General features: G+C 36.7%; 1 protein-coding gene across 2 annotated transcripts in view; it reads right to left on the bottom strand.

The window, feature by feature from the left end:
* Positions 1–2,910: 2,910 nt before the first annotated feature.
* The window catches only part of LOC126751763 (uncharacterized protein DDB_G0288805), a 57,318-nt gene continuing 37,066 nt past the window's right edge, over positions 2,911–23,162 (bottom strand). Inside the window, exons 1-7 of one of the 2 annotated variants that reach the window (XM_050462271.1) lie at positions 16,061–16,148; positions 11,062–11,300; positions 9,649–10,101; positions 7,340–7,397; positions 7,155–7,223; positions 6,381–7,016; positions 2,911–6,312 (exon numbers count right to left, since the gene is read on the bottom strand). In XM_050462271.1, the coding sequence (XP_050318228.1) occupies positions 6,191–6,312; positions 6,381–7,016; positions 7,155–7,223; positions 7,340–7,397; positions 9,649–10,101; positions 11,062–11,070 (1,347 nt within the window). In that variant the 5' untranslated portion in view covers positions 11,071–11,300; positions 16,061–16,148 and the 3' untranslated portion in view covers positions 2,911–6,190. Of the gene's footprint in view, positions 6,313–6,380; positions 7,017–7,154; positions 7,224–7,339; positions 7,398–9,648; positions 10,102–11,061; positions 11,301–16,060; positions 16,149–23,162 lie in introns of those variants that run through there. The other variant, XM_050462270.1, reaches the window with a different exon arrangement.

Here is a 23,162-nt window from a genome sequence, read left to right as displayed (position 1 = left end):
TGATGATGGCCACATCGGGTCGATACTACTACGTAGCGTGACTTTCGTTTTTCTAAATCTTATGTAGGTATAAAATTGCTTAGATTCCGATCCTCTGTTGAGTTTTACATCTTAAGGTATTTCCCCGGCTTTTATTCTAGTTACAAGAGCATAAAATGTTCGGTTTTACCTGAACTTAGCCCTTCTTTACTTGTTAGAATAAAGCTTTAGCAGCATCTGAAAATATTACCCCATCCTTACTTGTTAGTATACGTAATAGCTTTGTTAACACCTGAATGTATTTTTTCGGCTTTGATTTCTGCAAATTGCAAGAGTATGAAACGTTAGGTTACATCCGTACTTATCCCCTCCTTGCTTGTTATTATCATAAAGTTTTGCAGACATATCGAAATCAATTCTTATAAATTGAGAGTGCATTTAAATCGGCTTACGTCTACCCGGATTAATGAGTTTGTTGACTTAGAAGTAAATGATTTTTTTTTAACTTAGATTTAAAGCTTCCGCTTAGTTGATTTACCTATTGATATTTCGTAACTTTAAGGTTTTCAAAGAGATGACACCTGTTCTTCAAAGTTCTCTGTCTTCTAAGTATATGAACGATTAACTTTTATGCGACGTCTCCGGGATGTCAACAGAGTGAAAAGGATAAATAAGATGATTTTGAGCAATGAATGACTAACGGTGTTGACATTTTATTTTCACCGAGGTGCTGAGCGCATGCTTCATTATCATGATAATTTTATAGATGACTTTGTGTAAACAATATATCACCCAAAAGTCACCAACTTGAAAAATAATGAGGTCATTAGCACGGCATATTTGGAATTGTTTCGTTCGTTCACGTACCAGTGAAACTTTAGGAAATCTAAAGGAATTTTGATCTTCATATCAGCGGAACTCAAATAAATAATCTTGTCTACTTATGCACCTTTTTCGTTTGAGTATATGTGCGTATTTATCAGACTTTACGTATTTCATTAAGAATATTGAATAAATAATAAAACAAGTGCTATTTTGTCTTTGCGAAATTTTATCCATAATTATTTTTGTTGTTCATTTGTTGGCAAGATACGTACTAGTACTCGTACAGGAAAACACTCTACAGTAGGTTTGTATATAATAAAAGATATTTTGAATATATTTAGGCTCATAAGTCATAAACTATCAATGATTTTGCAAGATTTGCTCTCGTTTATTTTAAAATTTCTGTTTCCACTTTATGTTACAAAAATCAGAAAATATGAAAGAAAGTAACAAACATATTTTTTTCAATAAAAAGAACCTAAAAGATTTTCGGTTTTGGAGACTTTATTATTACTTCAAATAAACTTTTAACTTTGAGCTAAAATGAAAATCAAAACTTCTCTTGAACAAAAACATGAATTTGAACTAACTACTTTAGGTATAAACTCGACCAAACCAAAATCACAAAATATGTTAATACATAAAATCAAAAGAAACCACATTCGGAGAAAGAAAACTAATATTTAATGTTCGAAAGGAAGGAAAACATTGTAGGAGATATCAAAATTTATCAATAGAAGCGTTCCTACCATCCGTAGCATTTTGGAGCAGCGATCAGGTAGGCCGGTATTATTTATGTAATTTTTATAATGTCAGTTTTGTTTTGAAAAATATGGACACATTCAAGTAAACTGAGAGAAAAATGTTAAAAACACTTGTTATATTGTAATAAAATGCATTTTATGAGCATTTCTTTTACAATTCTCCGGTTGACAATCTCCAGCAACCTCGACGCATGGGCTTATATTCTGGTGAAACCGCTCTACCTTTGTTCCTCTCTAGTATTTCCAAAATTTTAGAGAATTTGACTTTTAAATCATATTTGCTACTAAACTCCGAAAGCAAGGATATTTTTTTAATTTCTTCATAATTACCTTAATCAACTGAAAATTTTCGACTATCAACACAAAATTTTTTCAACTCTGTATCCTTCAATAATTTGGATAATATTTTAAAGAAATTCAGTAGTTCCACTTATCCAACACATTACGAACCCTTTTCTTTAATATAATGTCAAAGCAGTGAAATATCAAGAAACTATCGCCACTAAGAACTATAGGGTTTTTTAGTAGGGCACTACAAAAGTAGAGCGACCACCACCATATTTTTCCCGCTCTTTTGACATTTCTCTTCAGTAAGGTTTGCCATTTCATCGTGGAAAGATATACGATCCAACAACGAGTCGATATTATTATAATTTACTACCGAAAATAGGAGTCAGTGGTCTCAACTTTAGGAGCGAGTTTTTCAATAAGATAATGCACCATTGCATACTGCATTGACTTTTTGTGAGCTTTTCGCAAATTTTCAACCATCGTAGCTTCGTTTGACTTCCGGCTATTCGGCAAACTCAAATGACCGCTCCGAGGAAACCGTTTAGAATTAATTAAACTTTTTAAAAATTTTCTGCATTTAGAGACTTGTCCTGTTGTGATCCCCTGTATGGAACTAGAATTTTGCATTATAATTTGGGGCTTAGTTAGAGTGGATTACAAGTTTTTCTGGGCGAGGATATGTTCCGATTATGCCCATCTGCAATACTAACCTGCCCAAAGTGCCAATGAATACATTTGCCAACGTTCCGATGTATCTTAAATTTATTCAAGTTATCGCTTGAGCGGGGTTGAGACGGGGTCGAAACGTTTCAGCTCTTTCTTATAACCCGCCCAGCTTCCATATAAAACAGTCTTCCTAGTTAAAACATCTTGAATGGCCCTTAAGACCAAAATGATTTAAACTGGTCCATTCTTTGGCACTCCCACCAAAAGTAAGATATGCCAATTTTGGTGCGGTTATACCTACACACCTGTTTTGTCTTATATCCGAGTTTACAACAGCGCGACTTTACTAAATCATACCTGCCGCCGATATTAATGAAGAACTCAATTATTCCTGCTTTCTTTGCATGTTTACGAAATATTGTTTGATATATTTTTTATTTGGTTTATACGAAATATGTATGCGGTTGTGTTTTACGTGTTATAAGTATATATGTATCTATGTGTCATGTTTCAGAAATGTTCCTTTCACACTTGATTTTTCCTTGATATATTACATTGCTATTAACAAATATGCGTACAGGAAAACTACATATAAATACATACAATAGATCCATACACATATGTACATACTAAATGTGCCTATATGTTATTACACGCACCTAAATTGAGTATATAGATTAGTATAAATAGTAAATAGTTGAGATTATAACTTATAAATACTTATGTATATGGTATATATATTATATATGCACTTGGAAATTAATATGCAACAATCCACCGTCTTCCTAGTTTAAAGTCTCTTTATTAATGAAGTCTTTGTAATGTTAGCTTACTTTTACGAGTGTTTGTGTTTAACATTCTTTCTTATTCAATAATGTTTTTGAAACATTTGCGATTTTAAATCAGTTATGTATACTCGATTTTTCAAATAGGTATTTAAGTGGTGATAATAGGTATTTAAAAAATTAATTTGAATAAATACATATATATTATATTATGTTGTTTATGTTGTTGTTATCGCGGCAGAAAACATTCCTGAAGTAATTTCGAGGAATGGTGCCGATTTGACAGTCCTTGGCCGGATAAAATTCCGGGTCCGTTCCAAATACTTAGACCCGACTGTCGTGGGAACGGTTAATGTTATGTTGTTTGTTTTTGTGAATGCTTATATTGTTTTGCAAAAAAGGAAAATATTTTTTGGATTAAACTCATAAATACAATTTAACTGTCGAATTGTGATATTTTCAAATATCAATTTTTATATTATATGAGGAACATCAGTTCTATAATTTACTCATTTTGTGATTATTAAATATTTATTAGATATAAATTAGTATGCAGTATAGTTCAGTTTGTGTTTTAATGCTTATGAAATAGATTTGCCATTCTAATTAATTTAACAAAAGTATATAGTTTTCTTTGTACGATATGTTCATCTAGTACCTTCTAACCAAACAAATACATACTTGCCTATGGTCTAACCCAACACATATTCTACGTGTTTTTTAATGGTTTCAGAAATTAAATTAGATACCAAATTTAATTTTGTTTGATTTCGCTGAACGTACTTTTTAGTCTCAGTCTCCGAAATAAAATGTTATTGCTTCTATAATGCCTAATAAATATTATTACATTCAGTATTTCTTCTGTAACTGATATTTTGAGACTCTGTTAGTAAAATTTGATTTCCAGTTTATTGAACGAAATGGTAGTTGCATTTCTTTTAAAAATTTATTAATTTCTAAAACTTCTTTAACCTGTTTACTTTGATATTCCCACTGTGATGTTACTTCCACTTAACCAGTTGTACCCTGAACAGGGTATAACAAGTTTGCCACGTAACAATGATTGTAACACCTAAAAGAAAACGTCGGAGACCCCGAAAATACGTTTCTAAATAATCAGCAGGAAAAGCTGGGACGACTATATCCAACTGTCTGTTTGTCTTCTCTTCCGTCTGTCTGTATATATACCAGGTCCTAAGGTTGAGATATTGATTTGAAAATTTCCTCAACGTTTTCTCTCCAAAAAATTGCTCATTTCTCCGAACCGCCGATATTCATGTTCTTGTACAGAAAACTTTTTATTTGACAAGATATTTTCAAGAAATTTGACAGAGAGGGACCGATTCAAACTCTGAATAAACTGCTCGGATTGGACCTCTATAATATATAACTGCCATACAAACTGACCGATCAAGCTTAAGTCCTTCTTGGAAAAAGTTTTTTATTTGTCGTCACGAAATGTGGCGTGGATATTACCCCAGGTATTAGTACAATTTCCGAACATATTGTTCAGATCGAAGCACAATGGTTTATAGGTGTCATCCAAACACCAATCAGAATCAGAAAAAATATATAGTTTCGGTTTTATAAAATCATTGATTAAATGCTTTACGAGTAATGCTTTATTAATTTAGCCCATGTGAATCTTATTTGCTTAATGAAAAGACTTTTCAGAATGTTTTTAAATTTAGTTGGACTTATTAAACCTTCCTTGATCGATGTAGAGCTGAATGTGTGGTTTTCTCTTTATAACCGTTTTGGTAACAAGATACCACGTCTAAAATAGTTCCTTTAATTCCTACTTCCGAATTCCTCTTTCGCAGTTTCGTTGAACGATTTTCAAAACGTCTTTGAGAAGGTGATTATGCGACAGCAACTCACCTGTCTTTGTATATTTTTACTTTAATAATATAGATATATAGACTAAATAAATATTAATTGTATTAATTTATCAAATTCGCTAGTACCTATAAAACCTAATTCTAAAGCATGCATATAAAATCCACTACAAGTCCACTTGGTTTGTGATCTAGAATATCATAAATAAGAGTCAGTTCTCTGCACTAGGTATTACTAATTACTAAACTATTACGCAAAAGAGTATATAAGTTTATAGGTCATTGATAAAGAGTATTGGCTGAGAGATTTTGAAACTTATTTCGTTAACATTTACGATCTTAATAATTTTGATACAAAAGTCCTAGCTTTAAGGTGAACCAACTGTAAACTGGTATTCTTAGATATCAGTCCTTTCAGCGAAGATAGTTCCAAAATCTCATAGCAGTTTCTAATAATAGTAGAATGTAAGTAAATATATTTATAAAAGTTGATCAAATATTATTTATATATGTATGTATGTAAGAAAATTATTCGTATTTTAAGGGTGAGTAGATCATTTTATAAGTTATCCTTCCGATATTTTACGCTTTTTTGAGCATTCTTCGTCAAAAGTTTAGCAAAGCTGAATCTCTGAGTAAATTTGAGAGTGATTGGCAAGTTTTAATGGGAAATGTCAGTGGTGATGACTGATAAATATTAGCTTATAATTGAGAAAATCAACTCTTTAGTTGCTAATGTATAATATGTGTACATTATATACTTCAAGGATATACATATATCTGAATATACGTGTTGTATACGAAATTGGTTATATGCCAGTACATAAATACATGGATATATACATATACTAAACTACGAGTATATAACGCTTAAATAGCTACAAGTGAATACATGAAAATATACACAGTACATATATTAGTATATATTATATATTCAACTAAACTAGATTCATTTGTATACATTTCATACTAAAGTTTTGTATTTTCCTGATAACTATGCGGTTTGCGTATGCGTTTTGTTTGTGTGTCACTTGCATTGCCTTCAATAGTTGTCACCAGCGCTGGACACACCACACTTTGAGCGCAAAATGGCAGCGAGGCGTTGCGTTAGCGGTTCCGTTGGTGATTCCGAGTCGCTACATGAAGTTGACGGTAATTTGTTGCCTACAGCGCAAATAGCAACAAAAAAATTATATATAAAAACCTTAACAAATTAAAACAGCGCTACCCACCATTGCTGACATCCAAATCGGGCGATGACAGCTCTTTGGTGAATTTCAGGTTAACCGGCGCTATATCGTCCTCTTCTTCTAGCAGTAAACTGGAGTATGAGTGCGTTGTGTTGTCGCTTCGACTGCGTCCGCTGCCGCCACCGCCACTAGATGAATTTCGCGACGAAAGTGAATTATTGCCGGTACCTGCTGCAGCCTCAATCGAATTGGGATCATCGATTGGCAAGTCATCACCGCTGCTGCTGTTGACATCTTCCACTTCGTCATCATCGTCGTCGTCGTCTTCATCTTCATCTCCGACACCATCGTCATCAATGCCATCAATATCCTCGTCATCGATTTCCTCTCCTTCGAGCTCTTCATCCATCGATTCACTTATACTACCACCCGCCGAGTCACTACTGCCGCTCCGACTACTTACATTTAGTTCGTGGCTATTTGAGCCATCCAAAGAATGACAGTTGTCCTCTGCCAGTCCATACTCATCAATCCCATCATCAATAATACCGATCGCTTGGTCTTCAAAAGCCGCATCATCACTTTCGCCTGCCGATGGATCCGAGGATTGCAGTTCTAAAACTGGTTCGGGTGAAGACGATTTATTGTAATTCTCATCACTGTCGCTGGCCGCTGCGTCTATTTTTGCGATTTTTAATAGAAACTAATTTTAATATTTTTAAGATAATATACATAAAGTTGCATTTCAAATTCAATAACGGTGTCGCTGTTCCCTATTTTACTTTGGCGCTGTCGGCACGAACTTGCGCAACTTACCTCGTAACTTTTCGATTATAAGAGGGTAGAATTCTTTGGCTGTTGCGTTGTTTGGCTCGTATTGTAAAACTGTTGACAGTTGCGACAGGTGCGGAGATAGTTGTTGTTTGCGAAAGTTTGCGAGTTAATTAAAAGTTTTGATTTGTAAGTATTTCAAAATTTTATGATATTCAAATAGAACTCACTCAGTTTGCAGTATTTCAAGGCTTTTTTGTAATCTTTAAGCATCACCGCAGAGAGAAACTGTAAATAGAGAGGATAGTTAAAAGAAAATTCATTATTCATTATGCATACAAGGATTAATTTCACAGCAGCTAAAAATTTTTTATATTCTAATGATTTTAAGGAGAATACAATTTGGTTTCATTATATTAACACACATTAAAACGAGGAAAATTATATATTGAATCCAAAGATGGCGATAGACTAATTCAGGAGCTAAACAGAGCCGCTGACCCCGTTCCAATTAATAGAGTGCAGCGAAATCTTAACATATAAAGTGTCACGGCTTAACACTGTGTTTAAACCACTTACCATTACATCGATTAATTTGCTAAGAAATATGCTCTTGTACATAGGCATTCCATGTCCGTCCAGTTCTGAGAAAAGCCATCAAATCTTTTCTTATTATCTGCGGGCTCCATTTTTCACCAACCTTTATAATCGGTTCTTTAACTTTAAGCTCTCATACTAGCAGGCGAGGGGTTGTCTTAAGATTAGGTGGGGTGAACTTTTTTTGCTGAACCTTTCTAACAAACATTATGTAATATTTGAAGTCGCCAAGAAACCCAGGTCTTACCAAACTCGTCATGCTGAACCTGTTAAAGCTAATATGGTAGTGTCTGCAACTATAAACGACACTTGATTCATTGTAGACAACGAGCTGTTTTCAAATACCTCGAGGAAAGCCAGTAAGAAATGTTAAAGGATAGAACACTAAGCTTGGCTAGTTAAGGATCAACAAAGTTTCGTCAGCATTTTGGACTTCAAGTAAAACTTAATCTGTAACTACGTTTTAAAATTTGAAAAGAGCTCGCTGTAAAACAGATGTTTTGTGGCCTACCAGAATATTGTAGATTATCATTAGAAGACTTAGTTGTTAAAATACCTACTACTACAAAACTAGGAATATGTGTGTTAAATATATTTTACAGTATTCCATTAAAACCCAACGTTTGAGCTTGTTGGTTTTTTTATACCCTGAATAGGGTATATTAAGTTTGCTACGATGTTTATAACACCCAGAAAGTGAATTGTTTATAAATAATCAGCGTGGCGAGCTGAGTCGATTTAGCCATGTACGTCTGTCTGTCCGTCTGTCCATCTGTCCGTCGTTGTTATCCGGATGGAAAGAACAATCCAGCATTGAATGTTTTCGATTCAGTACCCGCCGGTGGGAGCAGAAGAAGAGAGATCAAGTGAAGAAGGACCTGGCTGCTCTTGAAGAAACGGCTGGCGCGCTGTTGTTAACTTGTCTATAACCGTGTAAGCGGTGTCTACGCAAGTAAAGAAGAAAAGAGGTCCTTCAGTTTTCAAGATATTGATCTGAAAATTTTCCCAAGTTATTTTCTCTTAAAGATGTTGCTCATTTGTCGGAACGTTCGATATTCGACTGCCAAAGAAAACAGTTCATCGGATCACTATAACGTATAGCTGTCACACAAACTGACCTATCGAATACTTTTTCATGTGACGAAGAATATTCATGAAATTTTTTCAAAAACAAGATAATAGCTGCCATATGGACTGACCGTTCAAAAACAAGATAAAGATCTTTTTATTCTCCTTTATCCTATAAAGAAAGCACCTGTGAAGGCTGCTTAGGTGCAGCCGAATTTAACGTTTGTTCTGAATCTGAGGTACAGTTAATATACTTCTGCAGCTATAAAACAAGAAGTTATCGTATATATATATATATATATATATACATTCTTCCATTAAGATACACCATTTGAGCTTCTTTGTAGTTTTTATACCCTGAACAAAGTACTCTTGTATTAAGTTTACTACAATGTTTGAGGAGCTCTGGTTTGTTATTGGAGATCGTATTAAAGATATGGATCAAGGGTATATTTTTTTGGCATATAATATTATCCAAGCCATCACTAAAATCTCTGAGGAAATTGTTCAGATCGGACAACTAAAGCATATAGTATAGTTGCATGTAAACTAACTAAATCAAGTTAAAAATTGTTGTGTACCAGTTTTTCTATAAAAATTGCACCTGGGAAGGGTGGTATTTCGATGCAGCCGAAGTTAACGTTTTTATTGTTTTTTTTTTGCATTTATTAAAGCTAGTCAATTGCCAAGTGGCAGAGGGCAATTGGCAGCTACGCGAGTATTTTCCACTGTGAATAGACTTGGCAGACAGTAGAGCGAATTGTAAGCCTGCAGGCACTTCTGCATTCAGCTCCGTTGTATTTTTTCATCTACGCTTTATTCTTAACTTCTTCATAATATTTAAGTACATATGTATGTATGTATGTATACTCACCTCAGCAAGAAACTCGGTCGGTGCTGATATGCTTTCATCCGCATCCGTGTACTCGGATAAACTCTGACTTAGATCCTCATTCGAGACGGATGTGGGTAGTGTGGTCGACGTGAGGCCGGTGGCGGTGCCGGCAGCGTTGACGTTGGCGTTGGCAACCGCCGCTGTCATTGCCACAGTCGAGGCTGCTATATTCATGATGTTGATGTTGTTGATATTATTTGTGTTTGCGTTATTTATGATGTTACTGGTGCTATTGCCGTTAACGTTGCTATTGTTGTTGCTGCTGTTGGTCGTGCTCATAATAATGTTGCTTGCATGCAAAATATTGTTGCTGCTTTCGTTGCAGTTAGTGATGTTATTGTTGTTTGATGTTGTTGTTGTTAGTGGTGATGCCGTACTATTGACTTTGGACGCATAGATGCCATTGCAATTCGTTTCATCCATGTAGAGCAACTAGGCATTTGAAAGTGTGCGGTAGCAGGAAGTTGGCAATGGCATTGAGCAATCGGATTATTGTAATTAGAAATGGGAATAAATGGGTAGGTTATACTGCTTCACATATATACATACATCATATATTAAGGTGGATTATAAGAATATAGACTTCAATTGAGATAAAATTGATTTAGAAGCGGAGTAAGCTAGAGAAAAATGTGCTAAATTCTTCATTGATATTAGTTGTGACCGAGGGATGTGCCTTTACAGTTATTTATGAAATTTCAGCGTATGCTTGAGTGTGGTTTGTTAAAAACTATAAACAATTAAAGGACACCAATTTATATGAAAATGTGACGAATATAAACGTTCAGCATGTAGATTGATAAATGGACTGTTGATATAAATTTGAAGATAAGTTGCCTTTGGAAAATTTCTATTTATTATTAGTTGAAGAGACTGCTACCATACATGTGCTGACATCGATGCACATCTTCTTTACTCGCTTTCTTTGGTCGTTAATCTCTCTTTAAAAATTTACATGAAAAAGCAACAGCAAAGTCAGCAAGTTAAATTCGAATCAAGAGAGTGTGAGGATACCTCATTTTTTCTGCACTACCGAGTTTTGTTTGAGTCAAATGACTATCAAAATGATACACAAAGTTAATTATGATCTAAAAAACTGAAATAGCTTAGAGTTTTCAAATAATTGGTCCAATAGATATAAGTAATTCTCGACGCTTTTTTCAAGTGCCGTCAGTCTTTTTAAATGGTGCAATTTGTTTGTCTCGCTACTCTCTAACTCTTGGCGATTCGAAGGCGGCTACCTAAATATGTACAAATGTATATTTAAATCGAAAGTCAAAAAACTACACTAGGGAAGCTGGTAATAATTCGGTCAGTCCTAAATATTCTCTAACTTACTCCTTGAATTTGACTAAAAATGAACAAATAACTTTCAAAATATTTGAGACTTACATTCGACATTTTGTTTCTCAGTAAGCTACGTTTTTTTGGTATGCCTTGTGAAAAATTATCCAGATCCTTTCCGTTTCGTATTACACAGCTTTGATAAGTTTTCGCTGAGCGTGTCAAGTCTTTGAAAAGTTTTTATGCACGAGTATGTATGTATGTATAACCGTTAATATTTTGTTTTGTGTGAGCTTTTAACATTTATTGCATTTTTGGACAGAAACGAGTTTCAGTTGTTAGATTGTCTGAAAAGAAGAGATTTGTATTACAAAATATTGTTTTAGTTTTGATTCCATAATAGTTTGCTATAAAAGATAAGAATAAGTATTATTTGTCAAACTGAGTTCTGGGTGGACGGTTATGAATTTGTACGAAATTCATTCTTGAGTTCGTAGCAACATTGCCGTCTAATGTGTAATGAATGTGTTAGACATACTTATCGTCAATGAGCATGGCAGCTACTTTTTCTGTTTTTATCTTCTTCTTCTTCTTTATTGGCGCTTACGCGATTATAGCCGAGTTAACAACAGCGCGCCAGTCGTTTCTTCTTTTCGCTATGTGGCGCTAATTGGATATTCCAAGCGAAGCCAGGTCCTTCTCCATCTGGTCCTTCCAACGGAGTGGAGGTCTTCCTCTTCCTCTGCTTCCCCCAGCGGGTATTGCGTCGAATACTTTCAGAGCTGGAGTGTTTTCATCCATCCGGACAACATGACCTAGCCAGCGTAGCCGCTGTCTTTTAATTCGCTGACTTATGTCAAGGTCGTCATATATCTCATACAGCTCATCGTTCCATCGAATGCGATATTCGCCGTGGCCAACGCGCAAAGGACCGTAGAACTTTTCTCTCAAAAACTCGTAACGTCAACTCATCAGTTGTTGTAATCATCCAAGCCTCTGCACCATATAGCAGGACGGGAATTATGAGTGATTTACAGAGTTTGGTTTTTGTTTGTCTCAATTGCCTACTCAGTCCGAAGTAGCACCTGTTGGCAAGAGTTATCCTGCGTTGGATTTCCAGGCTGACATTGTTGGTGGTGTTTACACTGGTTCCAAGATAGACGAAATTATCTACGACTTTAAAGTTATGACAGTCAACAGTGACGTGAGAGCCAAGTCGCGAGTGCGACGACTGTTGCTTTGTTTCCTTGTCCAGTCTGGAGAAAGCAGAACTACCAGCGCGGGTGTTGACGCCGATGATATCAATATCATCGGCATACGCCAGCAGCTGTACATTCTTATAAAAGATTGTACCTGCTCGATTAAGTTCTGCGGCTCGAATTATTTTCTCCAGCAGCAGGTTGAGAAGTCGCACGATATAGAGTCGCCTTGTCTAAAACCTCGTTTGATACCGAACGGCTCGGAGAGGTCCTTCCAGATCCTGACGGAGCTTTTTGTGTTGTACTAGTTTTGCGGGGATACCAAATTCAGACATCGCCGCATAAAGGCAGCTTCTTTTCGTGCTGTCGAAAGCAGCTTTGAAATCGACGAAGAGGTAGTGTGTGTCGATTCTCCTTTCACGGGTCTTTTCCAAAATTTGGCGCATGGTGAATATCTGGTCGGTTGTTGATTTGCCAGGTGTAAAGCCACACTGATAAGGTCCAACCAGTTTGTTGACGGTGGGTTTTAATCTTTCGCACAATACGCTCGATAGAACCTTATACGCGATGTTGAGGAGGCTTATCCCACGGTAGTTGGGGCAGATTGTGGGGTTTTCCTTTTCGTGAATTGGGCAGAGCACACTTAAATTCCAATCGTTGGGCATGCTTTCGTCCGACCATATTGTACAAAGAAGCTAATGCATGTTCCTTATCAGTTTTTCGCCGCCGTGTTTGAATAGCTCGGCCGGCAATCCATCGCCCCCCGCTGCTTTGTTGTTCTTCAGACGCGTAATTGCTATTCGAACTTTTTCAAGGTCTGGCAATGGATCGTCTGCTCCATCGTTTTGGACTGGAGAATCGGGTTCACCTTCTCCTAGCATTATAGTGTTCCCTCCATAATTTAAGTATGCTCTGGGCATCAGTCACTAGATCACCTTTGAGGGTTCGACAAGAACTGTTTTTATATCCTATGAAAATGATTGCTGGAAAAAATTAAGGATAAATTACATGTAAAAGTCCAGACTGCGATCTACCTTGAAGTATTGGCAATATTAAACAAGTAGTAGTGTTAAGTTCGGGTAAGTGCGAAATACCTTCAGTAGTTGCTAAATGTTTATTTTACTAAAAATAGTTTCGAAAGAATTCAACATTCATTGTGAAATTTCTACATTCGGTACACACGCATATGGAATATAGGCGTAGTATTGACCCGATTTTATCTAGCCACATATGGTTAACAGATAGAGTTTTATTACCAGTCGTTACAATGCTTTGAAAGCTTTCAAAATAGGCTCCTTCTGCGTCGATGCAGTGCTGTCTGCGCGATTTCCAAGCATTGAAGGCGTCACGGAAGGCATTCTCCGGAATAACCTTGAGAGCCGAGGTGCATGCTGTTTGGATCCCCTCTGTAGCGTGTGTCACTCGGAAGATTGCCTCTTTGTCTCGGAATCATACTCAAAGATCCATGACTTGTCCCCTGTGATTACGTTATTAAAAAATTGGGGGTCACTTTCACATATGTTCAAGTCTTGGCACACTTCCCATCGCCGCAATGTCTGTTCGCCAGTGACCACTTTTGGGACCATCTTCGTACACACGTTGCGCATGTTCAAGTGCTCCGTCACAATGTCATGAACCACAGACTTTGATAAATTTAACATCTGGACAATTAAACGAATACTTAGTCGACGGTCTGAGCTCAAAAGTTTGCGCACAAGAGTCACATTGTCGGTGTTGGTCGAAATCGCCGGTCTTCCAGTATGGTCTTCGTCAGCGACCTCTTCCCGGTCCTCCAAAAAGGTCTGGTACCAAACAAACATACCACTTCTTGCTAAAACAACATCTGGATAAGCCTGCTTGATTATATCAAACGTCTCTGTCGTTTCACACAGATTTACTCTGAGCATTTTCGGCTTTTACCACTCACAGAAACACGAAAATGTTGACAGAATTTAATCGCGAATAATGGGATGTCCAACTCCTCCCTCACCGTCAAAACCACCTCTGCAGTTCTGGATTGGAGAGGTTTTAACGAACGCTGCATTTTCGGAGGGATTTGTTGCATCGTTCAAGCTTGTACCATCTCACTTTTAATGAGAAACATTTCGCGCGAAAATGTTAGTCCTGACTCTCCACATGCTCGGAGACAACATACCAGCCGCTCGTTCGTTAGCTAGGAAGGCCCTCTACCGAATCTAGTCCGCGCACGCTCCGAAGTACAGTCGCGGCGGAAGAAAATCAGTCCTATTACTTTCCCCACAAACCCTATACATGCGGAAGTTTCAAAGTCCTGATATTAGTTATGTTATATGGCAGCTAGGGCAAGTTGTCAACGATTTTATTAATTTTATGCAAAGAGAAAAATACGCTCTTTCAATTTCATTAAGATACCTCACATATTGACCGACTTTACATACACCACAAATGTAAAGTCAGCCGGAAGTTCGAAAACTTTTCTATTTAGTATATGGGGATTAATGGAATTATTGACTCGATTCAGCCAATTTTTGGCACACGAGCATATTATTATCAGAAAAGAATTCTCTCTGAGTTTCTATAGTATATCACACAGATTGACCGATATTTTCAATATAAAACCATATATTCGGTAGCAAAGAGCTTGACCACTTTTAGTCCAATTATATATACAACCGATACATCAATAGCGCTTAATTTGTATACTGAAAAATGAAACAAAAAAAAAAAAATATTATATTAGGTTGTCAAAAAAGTCTTGCGGTATTTTCGCTAGTTGGCGCTGAAAGCGCGTAGTTCTAGTTTTATTCGTCGCATCGGGTCATTCTATACCTTTTTGGAAAGCTCATGTCACGCGCTAACACGTGTTTGATCGATTGTTGTTTCTTTTAAGTCGTTCGTGAGTTATAGCGTCGCAAACATGGAGAGAAATAAAGAGAAAATACGGCATATTTTACGGTACTACTACGATAAAGGCAAAAATGCATCTCAAGCCGCCAAAAAAATTTGTGCAGTTTATGGACCCGATACAGTTTCCATTTCCACCGCACAACGATAGTTTCAACGTTTTCGGTCTGATGTAGAGGTGGTCGAAGACGCTCCGGTAGGCCTGTCGTCGAAAATTGCGATAAAATCGCTGAATTGGTCGAAAGAGACCGGCATAGTAGCAGCCGTAGCATCGGTCAAGAGCTGGGATTGAGTCATCAAACATTCGTTTCAATTTCAATAAAAAAAAAAAATTCAATAAAAATACCGCAAGACTTTTTTGACAACCCATTATTTAAAATTGTCTTATATGCGAAGTAGGCGTGGTTGTAGTCTGATTTCGCGTTGCGACATAAATGTATCAGAATAAGGTCACCTTTCTAATTTGGTTGAAATCAGTCGAGCTGATCCCCAGGTATGGGGTTTCACCTAAATGGGGGCGGTGCCACACTCAACTTCAGGTTTTGATAATGGCCCCTATAAATGATTCACCTACGATTACGGGTGCTAAATTTTATATTTCCGTTGAATTTATCAGAACCGTTATGTGGCTGTGGTTTTACAATATCGGTAAGAGTGCTTAAGAGATCGAACTTGGTTCTTGTATCCGAATTGGTTTAAGAGATATGAACATTAAACCTCTTGGAGGCCGATTTCAATTCGTCTCGTCATCCTGTAAATGACTCCATATCTATCTCGATTAGTTTTGAGTGATACAAACAACCGTTGAGTGAACAAAAATATTATGCACTGTTGCAACATTCGCGAGTATATACCATATATACTAAAGTGAAAGAATCAAACGGAATTTAAAATTGTGTTATATATGAAGTAGGTCCACCAGACCCGATTTCACCCCTTTTTAAAATGTGATATTATAATGAAATGTTATGCACTAAATTAGAATAGAATTGGTACGGTGGTTGCTTAGATGGGATTTCACCTACAATTTGTGAGATAACACTATGAGTGTGTAAAACTCTTATACTTCATGCAACATCTTGCGAGAGTTTAGTTAGAAGATGATTATATACGTAATTAGTGTATCGCTCTCGATGGCATCTGAAATAGCAAAACAGATTGTTTTTTACAAAACTTTGTTTTCTTTTTTTTGCTAAAGATGTGGAACTGCTAGTAACTAGCATACAAAATTTCCAATTTTTTCAATATTGTCGAGTATTGTAATTCATAATTAATTCACAAAAACATGAAGGAATTAAAGCTGACATAGCCAGATTTACAATCGCACATAATTACAGAAATACTTTTTTCAGGTTTGTATCCAAGCATAAATCATAATTTTAGGAACGAATACGCTTCTACACTTTTATGAATTTTGCATATTTTTTCATGGAAATAAAAATTCCACACACATAATTATTATTACTCCACTACTCCAAACCACACAACCCTGTTGAATAGCATAAAACTCGTATGCTCTGTGCAATATTTTACGGATGTATAATATAAAATGTACAAATATATGCAAACTTGCGTCCCCACCTATTCACAAATGTATGAAAACACCCACATAAGCATTACAAATTCTCTCTTATTTAATAGGAAATGCTTCCGCTGGCCCACATTTTTTAAACTTAAATGAAAATGGTGACCAATTTGTAATGAATAACAAAAACAAAGTTAACTATCCACAAATCCCTCAAAGTGAAAGCTAATGGAATTAGAACTGTGCAAGTTCAGCGTCCAACGTCAATGCGATATTTGCCATTTGCATTTCGCGGTTCACTGATTTTCAAAGGTTTCGCCCATGCTATGTATTTGCGCAAATCCAATTAGTGATAAGAATTTTTCGTAGCCACTATGATTCATTAAGTGGGATTAGGGACACAATAAGGTATTAAGAGACTGAGTAGCGCGGGCGTAGCTTTACGAAATGGCATTCAGAAATGTTAAGTAGCTGAAAGTCAAGGGTTACATAGGCTATCGTTATGTACAATTGGTCAACAATATGTTATATTTAACCAGCTTACCAATTGGACCCCAGACCATTTTGAAATTAGTGTCAAAACTTCTGCGAGTGACTAAATAAAGTTTATATGACAGCTGAAAATTGTAGCACGATAATATGTTAGCAAAGGTGTTCGATATTGGTGGTTCCGATAAATAACATAAGCAGCTTCTTGAAGAGAAAAGGACGGATGAAAAATTTAAGATCTCACTAACTAGTTCCCAGGGATACAGAGCGAAAAAATTATCTGTATCAACTCAACTCATCATGCTGATCATTAAAATGATTATTAATGATTTATAGAACATGCGATCTTTCCTTCTGGATCTTAAAAACTTCGTATATTCGACTTAATATTATATATTCGTACGTTCCGCTTAATATATTCTGTTTAGGGTATAATTATTATGGGTTTATTACATAAGAATACTATAAGTTAAAAAGTTTTTTTGCATGGAAATAATTAGATAGATTATTTTAAAGTTGTTGCAATAAAATCAAGTAATTTCAAGTGCTAGTTAAATTATTTGTTGCATACCAAATTGTCATCATATAGTCATCATCATATCAAATATCTAACGCTTGAAACTTCTTCTTTACTGTCGTAGAAATCGCTTACGCGGTTATAGCCGAGTTCACAACGGCGCGCCAGTCATTTCTTCTTTTCGCAAGGTGGCGCCAATTGGAGATTCTAAGCGAAGCCAGGTCCTTCTCTACCTGGCCTTTCCAACGGAGTGGAGGTCTTCCTCTTCCTCTGCTTTCACCGGCGGGTACTGCTTCGAATACCTTCAGAACTGGAGTGTTTTCGTCCATTCGGTCAACATCACCTAGCCAGCGTAGCCGCCGTCTTTTAATTCGCTGAACTATGTCAATGTCGTCATATACATATCTCTTACAGCTCATCGTTCCATCGGATGCGATATTCGCCGTGACCAACGCGCAAAGAACCATAAATCTTTCGCAAAACCTTTCTCTTGAAAACTCGTAACGTCGACTCATCAGATGTTGTCAACGTTCATGCCTCTGCACCATATAGCGGGAATAATGAGTGACTTCTAGAATTTTGTTTTTGTTCGCCGAGAGAGGACTTTACTTCTCAATTGCCTATTTAGTCCGAAGTAGCATTTGCGTTGGATTTCGAAGCTGACATTATTCTTTGTGGTGATGCTGGTGAAATTATCGACAACTTCGAAGTTATGACTGTCAACTGTGACAAGGGTGCCTAGTCGCGAGTGCGACGACTGTTTGTTTGATGACAGGAGATATTTCGTCTTGCCGTCGTTCACTACCAGACCCATTTGCTTCGCTGCCTTATCCATCCTGGAGAAAGCAGATCTAACAGCTTGGTTGTTAAGGCTAATGATATCAGTATCATCGGCCTACGCCAGCAGCTGTACACTCTTACAGATGATGGTACCTTCTCTGTTTAGTTCTGCAACTCGAATTATTTTCTTCAAAAGTAGGTTGAAGAAGTCACATGAAAGGAAGTCGCCTTGTCTGAAACCTCGTTTGGTATAGAACGGCTTGATGAGGTCCTTCCAGATCAAGATGGAGTTTTTGGTGTTGCTCAACATCAGTTTACATAGCCGTATTAGTTATGCGGGGATACCAAATTTAAACATCGCGGCATAAAGGCAGCTCTTTTTCGAGCTGTCAAAAGCAGCTTTGAAATCGACGAAGAGGTGGTGTGTGCCGATTTCTTTTCACGGGTCTTTTCCAAAATTTGGCGCATGGTGAATATCTGGTGAGTTGTGGATTTGCCAGGTCTAAAGCCACACTGATAAGGTCTAATCAGTTTGTTGACGGTGGGCTTTAATCTTTCACACAATACGCTCGATAGAACGTTATATGCGATGTTGAGGAGGCTAATCCCACGGTAGTTGGCGCAGATTGTAGGGTCTCCGTTTTTGTGGATTAGGCGGAGCACATTTAAATTCCAACCGTTGGGCATGCTTTCTTCCGACCATATTTTACAAAGAAGCTGATGCATGCTCCTTATAAGTTCTTTGCCGCTGTATTTGAATAGCTCGGCCGGCCAGAGAGCAGGAGTGCAAGTCGAGTCGAAAATCGTTCGGCTGTCTGTTTGATTGCAACTTCTTGACATCGAACTTTCCTAGTTTTTGTTGACGTGCGTTTTTTGCTGCACAGAGGCGGGTGCGTATCGTGGCTGCAACAAGATAGTGGTCCGAGTCGATGTTAGGATCATGGAGCGTACGCACGTCTAAAACACTGGAGACGTCTATCACAACATGATCGAAACAGCCAAGTAGCTTGGTAAATTTTTCTATACCACAGATGACCATAGTTTGTTCATAACTGCTAAAATAATATAATGTCCTATATCTATGCAATGGTGAGAACCCACTGACCTACTATGCATCAGTTTTGCATCAGTGTTGAGGTAGTCACGAAATATGCAATTTAGCTAGCGCTCCGAATGAGTTTGCCTATTCTACTTCTGGGACCTTTTAAAACCACGTACCCTTGTAAAATATACTTTCAAACTAAGCAGCACTCGACCTCAAATTGTTTAAGAAATTCATTGCCACCAAGAAATCGAGAGCAAAGTTGTCTTCTTATTCTGTTCCGTTTTAGTCTGCGCTAATGACGCTTGTCTCTGCGTACCATACATATGCATACGTATAAAAACGTAAGTACTCATGCGATACACTTATGCTCAGTGAATAGCAAAATATAGTATAGCCCATCCTTTCGGTTAAAGTGTCTGGCTAACCCATTTGGCTTTTCGTTGCTGTTTAAAAATTTATGACGAAGATTTTGTGGGCTTTGCTGAAAACTCTTGTAAATTATTGTATGCGCTGCCATTAATTTAGACGCTAATTCTGCCAAAGTCATTTATTATAAATTTTAACCATTACAAGTATATGAAATGAGAAAAGTTTGAAATCATTTCGATTTGTCTCATTTTTTAAATATTTTGGGCCTAATCTCGGTCAGCGCAACCGCTATTAATCAAAACTTATTTAAATTCCAGCTTTAGGCCAACAGCTTTTTATTTTAAATACAATTTAAGACAGCTACAATGTTATTTATATTCAAGGATTTCGTCCACATTTTCAATGCAAATTTATGCAGTTGCATGTTTTCTTAAGCGAGTATTTTTAACCGTGAATGGGCGAATGCAAGGAAATACAAAACTATTTTTGTTAAGCGTTTTCGTATTTCAATTGCGAAACTACTTCCGCATTGTTCTAAGTAATTTATTGCAGTGAATTAAAATACCAGTAACAACAACAATAACGTGCATACACACAACTTCCTCGCCGGTATTTCTGTGAACTGTGAATTTTTAAGGCAAACAAAACGTCGGTAAGAGGTTGTAGGAAGGAACTGGTGCACTCGTATGCATACATACGTATATACACTGTATACATATTAGGGTGTTTGTTTTTTTGAACGATTAATTTGTTCAGTCCCATCATGAAATTTCCTTGGAAATACCCTAAAACAAAATACCTGAAAATTTGAGTCCTTAATATCAACATTAAGGACTGGACCAAGGCATGTAAAAATTTTCCTTTAGAAAATACACTAATCGTGATTTTTATACTCTCGCAACAATGTTGCTAACGAGAGTATTATAGTTTTGTTCACATAACGGTTGTTTGTAAGTCCTAAAACTAAAAGAGTCAGATATAGGGTTATATATACCAAAGTGATCAGGGCGACGAGTAGAGTCGAAATCCGGATGTCTGTCTGTCCGTCCGTCTGTCCGTCCGTCTCCGTCCGTCCGTCCGTCTGTCCGTCCGTCCGTGCAAGCTGTAACTTGAGTAAAAATTAAGATATCATGATGAAACTTGGTACACGTATTCCTTGGTAAGAAGGTTAAGTTCGAAGATGGGCCAAATCGACCCACTGCCACGCCCACAAAATGGCGGAAACCGAAAACCTATAAAGTGTCATAACTAAGCCACAAATAAAGATATTAAAGTGAAATTTGGCACAAAGGATCGCATTAGGGAGGGGCATATTTGGACCCAATTGTTTTGGAAAAGTGGGCGTGGCCCCGCCCCCTACTAAGTTTTTTGTACATATCTCGGAAACTACTATAGCTATGTCAACCAAACTCTACAGAGCCGTTTTTTTAAGGCATTTCCATATACAGTTCAAAAAATGGAAGAAATCGGATAATAGCCACGCCCACCTCCCATACAAAGGTTATGTTGAAAATCACTAAAAGTGCGTTAACCGACTCATAAAAAACGTCAGAAACACTAAATTTTACGGAAGAAGTGGCAGAAGGAAGCTGCATCCAGGCTTTTTTGAAAAATTGAAAATGGGCGTGGCGCCGCCCACTTATGGACCAAGAACCATATCTCAGGAACTACTAGACCGATTTCAATGAAATTCGGTATATAATGTTTTCTTAACACCCTGATGACATGTACGAAATATGGGTGAAATCGGTTCACAACCACGCCTTCTTCCAATATAACGCTATTTTGAATTCCATCTGATGCCTTCTCTGTATAACATATGTATACATTAGGAACCAATGATGATAGCGGAATAAAACTTTACAAAAATACGGTATTTGAAAAATATTTAAATGACGAATAATGAAATCTCGATTATCACTTTACCATGCGAGAGTATAAAATGTTCGGTGACACCCGAACTTAGCCCTTCCTTACTTGTTTATCTTTAAATTTCTATAGCTCAGAGGCATTTTATGGCATCGCTTTGACTTTAGACACATATTCCTCAAAATTGAACACTCTACAAAAATGCCCAGTGCGATAAAGTCGAAACTCACACCGACGAGAAATTACTGGGCTCTAAACCTGATTTTTCGACGAAATTCGCATTTTTTTGCATATATCTCGTAAATGACGTGCACTCTGCTGCGGGATGGGCAATCATCGCCATAAACTTGTTTCATCAATTGAAACGTTTCGGTAAAAGTTTTACCAATTTTGAAACAAAATTTAATGTTGGCTCTTTGTTCGAAGCTCATTTTCGAAGCCATAAAACAAACATACTGACATTTAAGGGGATACTCTCAAGTGAACGCATACATTTGTAAAAAAAAAAAAAATGTTTCCGTTTTTTACATTTTTAATATATTTTTTTTTTAAATCAAAGTAGTCCCCAACAAAAAAAAGTAGTTCACTGGTCATGGTGATAGCGGCTGTTCATGTTGGCTGAAATAAAAAAATCGAATGGATTATTATTCAGTAGTTCTGCGGCTATCGTCCCTACCAAATGAAATCAATTTCATTAAAAAAAAATGTCGAACTTCACAAAAAAGTCACGAAAATCTTGTTTTTCTTCGTTAAAAATCGTTTCAAAAAATATGAAAATATTTTCGAAAACAAACAATTCTGGTGCGGACGATAACTATAAATGAGTAGAAGAACATACTATATGTAAATTTTAAAGCAATCGGTTGAATTAGGACCATGACAGTTTCAGAAAATGATAATTCGAGAAAAATGCGAGAGTTGTCATGACGCCTGGTAGGCAGTCGCTTACGACACGTCGGCGACTATGACCTGTAACTTATCAAATACTATGAATTTCGGTCTGAATTTTTCACAGCATGTTTTCAATAGGTTTTACTGTCAGAATATAAAAAAAAATCGATTTTTCGAAGTGATTACATGAGAATACCCCCTAAAAGCGCAATAACTTCACTTCCAATCAATGAAATGTCATGACTGGACAATCGATAAAGACAGCAGATTCTAACGCACCAGTCGTCATATATGTAGATGACGCCACCAGGGGTCGCTAGATTCAAAAAGTCCTTTTTACTTTGGAACGCACCTTATACAAATAGATCAATATTGGTCATGATGCTTTCCTTAAAAATCTCGTAAAATATCTGCATTGGAAAGAAATTATTGTTTTGACTAGAGATCTTGGTATTTTAGAGGTTTACGATATCATCGTCCATTTTGAACAACTTAATTAGAAATAAATCGCTTCTGTAAACCAATGCTTATGAGCGAACGGTGGTATTTCAAACCAATCGAGACAGATATATGGTTATCTTAATGATTATGATGACTAAACGAAATGATTCCCGGATGTATGTACATCCTTCAGGCAGTATG

This window comes from Bactrocera neohumeralis, chromosome 2, assembly GCF_024586455.1.
Source record: "Bactrocera neohumeralis isolate Rockhampton chromosome 2, APGP_CSIRO_Bneo_wtdbg2-racon-allhic-juicebox.fasta_v2, whole genome shotgun sequence".
Taxonomy (NCBI): Eukaryota; Metazoa; Arthropoda; class Insecta; order Diptera; family Tephritidae; genus Bactrocera; species Bactrocera neohumeralis.
Note: the sequence above shows the minus strand (reverse complement) of the source record. Positions and strands in the feature narration are given on the sequence as shown.